We start from the raw sequence: 9,783 nt of genomic DNA, 5'->3' as shown, positions 1-9,783 counted from the left end.
GACCACTCACCCGCCTTTCTTCGTGTGTGGTCTTGTTTACACCCTTCGGATTTCCACGTGTGCACGGAGGTCAGACTAGATGATCCCTTGGGAACCCCCTCCCTTTAAGATCGAATCCTTTCTCAACCAAATCTCAGGGCGTTCTAGGATCAGGTCACAGTTCCTGGGCTCGGTTCTGCCTGGATTATAAAGGGTTAAGTGCCGGCTTCCGAGTGTCTCTTAGGTGACACTGCTCTCCGGTGTAGCGTTAGCACAGCCCCCTTCCCTCCCTCTCCCCCCTCCGTCTCTCCCTTTGCTTTGTCTTCTGCGGCAGCAGGGTCCGCGGAGTCTCTCCTTCTCCGCGGGTGCTTTCTTATCACGGCTGTCCTGGCTGCTCTGGAGGAAGACGCCGAGGTGGAGAGCACCGGATCCCAGGTCATGAAGAAACCCTGACTGGTCCTTTTCTCCCTCCAGCAAGAACAGAAAAAGAAGAAGGCTTCCCCATCTCCTCTGGCGGAAATTGATCCTTCCCGAGTTCGCTGCCTCCTTTTCTCTTTTGGCCGTCATATTAACTTCTTCTTCCCATTTTTTAAAAAAATCTTCCAGCCTCTCTGGAAAGGCAGCTGGATTTGGGGGGGGGTGTAATTCCTCCGTCTTCTCTAAGTTTCTGGGATCCCCCTCCCTCCCCGGAATTCCTCGTGCTTTTGTTTCCCTGAATGAATGAGGCTGATGAGTGATAATTCTAAAGCAACAATAGCCACCCATTGAAGAACCTGTCAAATCTTCTCAGCCAAGCAAGCTGACTTCCTTGTTCTCTCTCCTTCCTTCCGAAGAAATCCAAACCCACCGCCAAGAACAGCAGGGCTGAGTATTGTGATCCTTTGGGTAGCAAGTGCCTGAGTCCGTCTTCCTTGGGAGAGAATGGCTGAAGCTTCTCCCAGGACCTGGAGAGGATGCGATTCTGCTGGAGAAGAGGAAGCAGCCAGGGGAGCTAAAGCAAGCTGGCAAGGCTCTGCAAGAGAAGAATGGAGGGTTCTCGGAGCCGGGAAGTCACTGCCCCCCAGCCTGCAGCTGGGCCACAACTTGAACCCGCAGCCGGAAGAGGAGAGAGCCGAAGCAGGCCCGTCCCTAAGGGCACAGATGGAGGATCAGTTTCTGCACTTGACCATCAGAAAACAGGTGTCCTACAGGTAAGGGCTTCCTCTGGTCAAGTCACCAAGGGGGCTGGTTTTAGGGAAAGCAAGACATTTCAGTGAGTCTTCAGGTGGTTTTCTGCTCACTCTGAATGTTTTGTGAACTACCAGAAAGCGGGTCTGGGGGAGACACAGGGCTGAGCAACATCCAAGTCCCCAGCAGGTTTGCTTGCAAATAAATTCCGCTGAGTTTATGGGGACTCAGTCTCAAGTCCGTGTGCCTAGGGCTGCAGCCTTAGTCTTTTTCAGCCAGCAACCAAAAGTCTAAGTGTGTGTGTGTGTGTGTCTCAAGTACAGGAATAGCCAATGTGGCACCCCCTCCAGTTGTAGTTGTCCTGCAACTTCCATCATCCCTGATTGCTGGCCATGCTGAAGGAGGTCGATAAGAGCTGGAGTCCAATAACCACTTAGCTCCCCCTTTATCATTATAGATGGTCGCAACAGATTTAATATAACTAGGGAATTGATTGGCTAAATCAATGTAATTTTACCCTCGCATACAATCTCTTTCCCTTCCCCCTGAAAAACACTTTAAGCATCTGTGGATGGCTGAGAAATGTAAATAAGGAAGTGAGGCAGAAAAACATCCGAAGTGTATGACTGGGAAACCTGGAGGCGGGGGTGGTCGAGAAAATAAATTTAAATCAGGTACAGTCATTTGTGTTTCCTGTATTTGTCTCTGCCTTTGAAAGCGCACCACCCCAAGCCATTCTTTTTGGCTCCCTTATAGTGAGGCTATCGACTTGGGTCTGAGCCAGTAGCCAACATGCTTAGCTGAGATCCCAGTCCATATACTCGTGTCTGTGATGTCTCCAGCGAGGAGAAGCCCCATTCTTCTTGGTCCAGGGCAGGACTCCTGTTATGAACCTACAGACTTCATTCTAGCGGATGCCAAGACTTGGTGACTGCATTAGCGGAAGGGATCAGAAGGACACATGTACCTGTATGGGAGTAAAATGGGGTGGTGGGACGAGAAAGTCGAAGGACAGCTGCCACAACATGGGCCTGTGAGTAATGGAGAAATGAGGGAGTAAATAATTCGTACCCTGTAACCTAAGCTATTGTTTTTGTAAATTGTAAATCGGGTTTCCGTAGGTGACAATGTGAAAGCTTTCGAGCTGTTCTCTATTAAAGCTAAAAATAACTCCAAGTATATTACTTTGCAATGCCACGTTAGTTACTAGCTTTATAATAACCCCTTAGCACTTTAAGTTGGTAGCATTAAACAAACAAAACTGGGTGTCACAGAATATAGGAAGCCATGGTTCACTATGACTGAAAGCTCAGAGCTAAATTTAAAGCTTCCCAGGTTGCTTGAAGAAGAGCTTTGTGATACTAAAAAGCTTTCCCATTCTCCCCCACAGAAGCTGCCATCGCCTTACCAGCCTCGCATGCTGACTCTCCCTGATCACCCCCATATAAACACTTCAGCAGTCAATAACTGATGGCGGTTTGAAGTGATTCACTGTACACTCATGGAGCAACCCTCTGTCCTGAACAGCATATGAAGGAAAATACTTTATACAGAAAACATTCTTGCTTCATGGATACTAGTGTTTCTACTGCAAACAGATAAAATGGGGGTGACATACCCCCACCTTCAAACACCATTGCTTGCACCTGAGAACGGTGATCTAACGGTGAATTTGTATGTTGCAGTGATTCAAATGCTAGATTTAGATGTGGAAAGTGCCTGGGCTTACATCCCCATTCAAGTATCATTCTCATTCAAGCTCACTGAAAGGACAAGTCACTTTCTCAGCCTAACCTACCCTGCAGGGTTGTTGTGAAGCCAAAGCACTGCTCTGAGCTCATTGGACGGAGGGAGAGAGGCTGTGACTAACTAGTGATAGACTTGTGCTTAGGGTCTCCTAGAATGACTTGGGTAGCCAACTTTGTGCACAGCAGAACTGGGGTCCATGGGGGCTAAAATTCAGGAAAATGAATGGTGCTGCTATAGCACATGTGATCCCCACAGTATACAGTGGTACCTCAGGTTACATACGCTTCAGGTTACAGACTCCGCTAACACAGAAATAGTACCTCGGGTTAAGAATTTTGCTTCAGGATGAGAACAGAAATCGTGCGGCGGCAGCGCAGTGGCAGTGGGAGGCCCCATTAGCTAAAGTGGTGCTGTCAGGAGTGCTCTGATGGTGTTTCCTGCTTGGCAGGGGGTTGGACTCGATGGCCCTTGTGGTCTCTTCCAACTCTATGATTCTATGATTCTATGATTCTAGGTTAAGAACAGTTTCAGGTTATGGACAGACCTCCGGAACGAATTAAGTTCTTAACCCGAGGTACCATTGGGAGCCAGTGTGGTGTAGTGGTTAAGAGCAGTGGACTCGTAATCTGGTGAACCGGGTTCGTGTCCCCGCTCCTCCACATGCAGCTGCTGGGTGACCTTGGGCTAGTCACACTTCTCTGAAGTCTCTCAGCCTCACTCACCTCACAGAGTGTTTGTTGTGGGGGAGGAAGGGAAAGGAGAATGTGAGCCGCTTTGAGACTCCTTCGGGTAGTGATAAAGCGGGATATCAAATCCAAACTCTTCACTGTATATGGACAAAATGCTTCATCCAAGGACCAGGAAAGGCATATCTCTGGCTTCTCACAGGAAGAAGATTGCTGCCCAAGGAGAAATGTTTCCTTGGACACTTAATGGTTATGTGCCAGAACAGCAAACGGAGGTTGTGGAAAGTTGCTATTCAAATGCCCCGGCTCAAAACATTTAGCCATTCTTAGCAGGTGTGCAGCATGATCTGTGAGCTATGCTCTAGAAACTTTGCAGCAGCCTTTGCCAACCCGGTGCCTCCATATGTTTTGGATGACAATTCTCATCAGCCCCAGACAGCGTGGGCTAGGGGGAGTTGTCATCCAAAATATCTGGAGGACACCAAGGGACCTTGAGAGTCATCTGGTCCAACTCCCTGCAAGGCAGGAATCTCAGCTCAAGCATCCAGGACAGGTGGAAACATGGGCGCTGCCCCCCCAATCATGTAAGTCAATAGAAATACTTAAGTAACCCCCACATAAATCCTGGCTATGCCCATGGGTGGAAACCTCCGGAGAGTCCACACCTGCCAAGGGAGACCATTCTGCTGTCGAACAGCTCTTACTGTCAGAAGCAAAGGACTGCTTCCAGGTTACACACTGCTTATTAATGCCACCATTCAGTCCCTTCTTGTATGTTGCAGCTGGACACAGGGGGGGGGGGGCTGCCTTAAAGCCAGAGGCATGACTTGCCCTAACATGGTGCCCCCTAACATGGTGCACACAATGGTCTACTTTCTGAAGCTTAAAAGCATTCTGGCCTGGATGCCACCATGAGTGAGGGATTATCAAGGCTGGGAAAGGGAAGTGAACAGGATTTGCCTTCCGAGCTATACTTCTCCAGGTGCGCAGGGTATGTTTTATGAATGGATTAGCTTGCTGCAATTATCCCAGAATCCCTGTGGGAGGAATGGAACATATTGCAAACTAATATGAACCATTTGGATTTGCTGGGAAGCTGCTTCGTCGTCCTATCTGGCCAAGGGTTCTTTCGATAGAAAGTTCTGAAAACTCCATCCTTGAGTTCCAATTTTCTTCTGATTGGGACCATTAGCAAACTTTGTATGCCTCTTCTGATGACCCAAAAAAACCCACCCTTCACACCTATATTTTCCACCTGTAACACTTGCAGATTCTAGTTATAATTAATTCTGTGATAGTTGTTGAAAGTGACTCATGGAGTTGTCAGTCAGGACAAAATGTTCAAAACGTCGCTTTTTAAGCAGTCAAGGATGCATACAGACACCTTTTAGGCACAGAAAACTTGTTCTCTTTGGGATGTGTGTGTGTCTGTGTGCCGCAGCCTGTTAAATGCTTTAAGAAGAAAATATATCAGTCTGTGTCAGAATATCCTTTATTAACCAACGCAGCAGCAGCAGTAGCAGCAGCAGCAGCAACAACAACAACAACTCTGGGCAGCTTTCAACAAATTAAAACACAATATGACATCAAATATTTCAAACTTCTCTGTTTGAAATGCCTTCAGATGTCTTCTAAAAGTCAGATAGTTGTTTATTTCCTTGACATCTGACAGGAGGGCGCTCCACAGGGCGGCTGTATTATTCATGCCAATAAACTTTCTGACCAGAATGGAAGGAAGATCAGCATTTTAGATCACTGTCCAACCTGGAATCTGAAGAAAGAAAGTAAGGCCGAGACAGGATGATGAGCCTGGCAATGTCTCTAAACCAGAATTGGTCTTGTGCAGAAAGCCAGGCCTAGCCACAGACACATACTGTTGCAGTACAATATGCAGGACCAGTCTTGACTCTTGGGTTGTAATCTAGTAAGTGGCTGTGTAGTGTAGCAAACTAGGCAACTGGGATTGATAGGAGTAAGAATCAGGACACAGAACAATCCTTGTGAGATGGAATTTAATATTCAGGTTTTGCATACAGCAACCATCCGGCTCTCAGTACTTTTCTGTCCTCCTTAGACTTGTTTAAGTCCTGGGATAGCTCAAACCTGTGATTAACGTAGGGCATTCCAAAATCCTGGAGCTGCTGTAAACATTACAGGTGGGGGAATTTGGATACAGCAAGGGAGTGCCAAGAGTGAAAAGTTCCAGGTGATGTTATCACATTTGTATGTCAGTCTGTGCTCACAGGTTAGCACATGCAAATGCAGACAAATTCAAGCTATTTGCAAAGAGGAAAATTGAGATGCGCCTGTTGCCTAACACTGCAGATCCTCTAAAGAACACCAGACAGATGGCCGTCTTAACCACCAGGTCCAAAGAGAACCCAGGCAGGAGGAAATCCATAGGCACATCAAAGGAGTTGGATGTGCAGGCATAACCCAGTACATACAGCACACTGTGAGCTGTTCTAACCACCTCCCATTCCTCCAAAGCATTTGTCAAAAAATGGAGGACTGTAGGATCAGGGTCAGCTCTATAGTCTTCCAACTAGAATGCAGGAATCCCAGCACGCAGTCTCCCATCCAATAGGAAACCATGCCAGACCCTGCTTAGCTTTGCAAATTTGCTAGCAGTTTTATTGCTGCACCACTGTTTAAAGAATGATTTAAATGTATGGTGAGCACACAACCTAGTTATACTATTTTGTGGGTGGCACTGTGGTCTAAACCACTGAGCTTCTTGGACTTGCTGATTGGAAGGTCGGCGGTTCAAATATGTGTGACGGAGAGAGCTCCCATTGCTCTGTCCCAGCTCCTGCCAACCTAGCAGTTCGAAAGCACACCGGTGCAAGTAGATAAATAGGTACCTCTGTGGCAGGAAGGTAAATGGCGTTTCCATGAACTCTGGTTTCCGTCATGGTGTCCTGTTGTGCCAGAAGTGGTTTAGCCATGCTGGCCACATGAGCCGGAAAGCTGTCTGTGGACAAATGCCGGCTCCCTCAGCCTGAAAGCGAGATGAGCACTGCAACCCCACAGCTGCCTTTGACTGGACTTAACCATCTAGGGGTCCTTTACCTTTTACCTTTACCTTACTATTTTGCAGTGGGGGGGGGGGTTGGCATAAGGATTAGCAAAAGGCTCCCTGGAAAGAGGATGACTGAGCCCAAAAAGATTGTGATACAACTCCTGCGAAGGCAAAATTTCCTCAGCCTGCCCGAGACCCCACGTTTCACGTCATGTTAACTGCCTATGGGCACTTCCTGCCAGTCCTCTGCCTGCTGTGCTCCCCCAGCCGGCAGAAGGGTAGAGGGTGGCAGCATCAGCCTTTTACGTAAAAGAAGGAGGAGGAGAAAAAGCACCCTTGATATTTTTAAGGACTTGGAAATAAATGTTTCTTCCAGAAATAGAGAGAATGTGGTGTGTGTGGAGGTGTCTCTGGCGGGGGGAGCGTGGGCTGCCGGAGCAAGTTATATATAGCACTTCCCGAGCCAAGCCTCTTAGCAGCAATGGATTTGCAAGGCTCGCTGGTTCCAGCCTTTGCGGAAGCGGCTGCAATAAATACCTAAGTAGGTTTCATGTTTATATACCTGATTTAGCAGTGATTCACCCAGGGGGATTTGGGGAAGTCATTCAGAGAAGCAAGTGAGACAAAAGCTTCTCGGCCCACTAATTGGCCACTAGTTTTACTAATTGCCATATTGCACATTACAAAACTAGGTAGGCTGCTGCGTGGGTAGCATAACCATGGAAGGATTTCATAATCTGTGAGGGAGACAAGCGGTGCTTCGATTACACTGGGGCATGTCCCCTCCTTAGCTTTTATGACAGCCCCCTTAGCTGCTGTTTTTAGAAATGTATGGAGGCACAATTTGTCTGTAATTGTCTAGCAGGTGTTAGGCAGAGAGGGTTTGTAAATTTCATTAAGGCCCCCCTACTTTTCCTCACATTATTCAAACGACTTCTGAGACCCTCGGTGTGTACACACTGAAGCAAGTGAGCAGCAATTGCCCCCAACACCGTACAGCATGTAAAAATAAAATGTGTATGCCTCTTACGGATTATAAGGTACGGCATAATATAGGTACACACTGTGCGCTTGGATGAAGCAGCCGATTATGGGTAAAATTCATGTGCCCATATTTTTTTGCCACAAGGGTGCTTTTTTCATTCCTCTGCCCCGCAGCTGACAAAAGGCTGAACATGTTTTCAAGCCACACAAGTGAGGCAGCCTGGCTTGCTGAATTCATATTGTGTAGGCTGAACCATTCAGAGGCTTCGAATGTTTGCGAATGTTCATCATCAGTTGACTGCAAAATATCACCTTGCAGTGGGCGGGGGTGGGAATCTAAATGATACTCAAAGCATAACTGAGGCTTGGGATATCCGCTAGTGCTCAAAAAGGACTCTGTGGAAGTCAACTTTTAAAATGTGGATTTGTGACTCTATTAATCTCCCAGCATCCCTTTGGCCTACATCAGCACCTGAGCCATTACAGTCCTCACCGTACTCAGGTATTGCAAGCACAAGGGTATTGCAAGCACAAGTCTATGGCTAGTTTGGCTGGTGCAAAGAATTCTGGTGCCAACAGATCAGATTTCTCAAAGGGTGGAGTCAGCACCTCACCTTTAGTAGAAGAGGCCCTATGGCTCTTATCTGCCAAGACTGCCAGAAGTGCTTATTAGAGTGGAGTAAAATGGTAAGGAACGATATATATACCCTCCAACATTTCTCTGATGAAAATAGGGACATCCTATTCAACAACAACAACAATTTTCTTTATACCATGCCCATCTGACTGGGTTGTCCCAGCCACTCTGGGCAGCTTCCAATATATATCACAACACAATAAAACATCTAACATGAAAAATCTTCCCTATACAGGGCTGCCTTCAGATGTATAATTGCTTATCTCCTTGGCTCAGGGGTCACATAACGCCATACATTCCAAACTTTATTTGATGAAAATAGGGACATCCTAAGGAAAAGTGGGACATTCTGGGATCAAATCAGAAAACAGGATGGCTTCTGTAAATCCAGGACTGTCCCTGGAAAATAGAGACACTTGGAAGGTCTGGAACCAGTAACACACTCAAGGCTTAAATAGGGCCTTGAAACAGTTAGACTGCAATCCTATACCCACTTTCCTTAGAGTAAGCCCTATTTAAATACATTTGACTTAATTTTGATTATAGGATTGCAGAGACCATCTCATTTTCCTATATAGTAAAAGTGTGTGCTGGGAATGGCCCATGTGAATGGGCAGAAGTGCAGCAACCCAGCCTCAGATGTTCAACTTTAAAACTGCCTGGTGACTGGCACTTGAGTTGCTGATGAGAACAGGAAGTAGATTTCTCCTCCTGCCAACAATGTGTGTAGCTCTGTGTAAGGTGTAGCCAATCAAAGGGCCACATTCTCCTTTGGCCACTGCTGGCTGTGATGAAATCAAAATGGTATTAAAATTTTAAAATACAGATAATCTGATGACTGGGAAGTGTGAAGTTCAACCAAACCTAATGCTTTGCCTACTTTCCCCCTCTTTTTGCTGCTGCCAAAATTGGTGAGGTCTTTGAAGCTAGAAAAATATGATGGAGAGACTGGATTGTTTTCCCTGCAACTTTTTGTTCTTTTTAACACATCCTTCTTAGAACCAAATACCTCTCTCACTTTTATTCCTCTTTCCTTCTCATTTCTCTTCTCTTCCCCATTTCTTCAATCCCTCTCACTTTTTTAGCTTTCCAATCCCCGCCCCCATGTTTATATACCAGTTTCTCTTTGTTTCCTTAGCCTTTCTTAGAAGTAGGTCTTCACCTGCTTGCATCCTGCACTCACCCCCTTGCTCCCTGGCAGCTCCAAAACTGCCTGGCTCCTAAATTTTGCACACACAGAACATGTATCACTGTGAATAAGAGATACGCTTTTTATGCTTTCCTCAGCCATTGTTGGCTTAAAAATGCTTGTGTCTTCCTGTGAATACTCAGCGGATAATAAACTCCCAAAATCCGCTGTTGGGAAATGTCTTTGTTGGGACCCACCAAATGTCACAAAGGGTTCGCTAATGCCCTTTTGGGCCCTTTCCCCTGATGTGATCCTTCGTATGGAGCTAAGCATCACTTTTCTCATCTATCCCTTACCTCCTTACCTCTACACTTTATGTTGCAGACAGATGGGTTTGTTTACCTAGTAAGCACTAGCACTAGAGGTCAGG

The 9,783-nt window shown here is 46.6% G+C and overlaps 1 protein-coding gene across 2 annotated transcripts in view; it reads left to right on the top strand.

Moving 5' to 3' along the window:
- The first annotated feature begins 300 nt into the window (after window positions 1-300).
- Window positions 301-9,783, top strand: part of DGKZ (diacylglycerol kinase zeta) — a 146,759-nt gene continuing 137,276 nt past the window's right edge. Inside the window, exons 1-2 of one of the 2 annotated variants that reach the window (XM_081163763.1) lie at window positions 309-414; window positions 813-1,169. In XM_081163763.1, the coding sequence (XP_081019889.1) occupies window positions 901-1,169 (269 nt within the window). In that variant the 5' untranslated portion in view covers window positions 309-414; window positions 813-900. Of the gene's footprint in view, window positions 1,170-9,783 lie in introns of both variants that reach the window. The other variant, XM_081163761.1, reaches the window with a different exon arrangement.

Source organism: Podarcis bocagei, assembly GCF_964188305.1.
Source record: "Podarcis bocagei genome assembly, chromosome: 1".
In the NCBI taxonomy this organism is placed as follows: Eukaryota; Metazoa; Chordata; class Lepidosauria; order Squamata; family Lacertidae; genus Podarcis; species Podarcis bocagei.
Note: the sequence above shows the minus strand (reverse complement) of the source record. Positions and strands in the feature narration are given on the sequence as shown.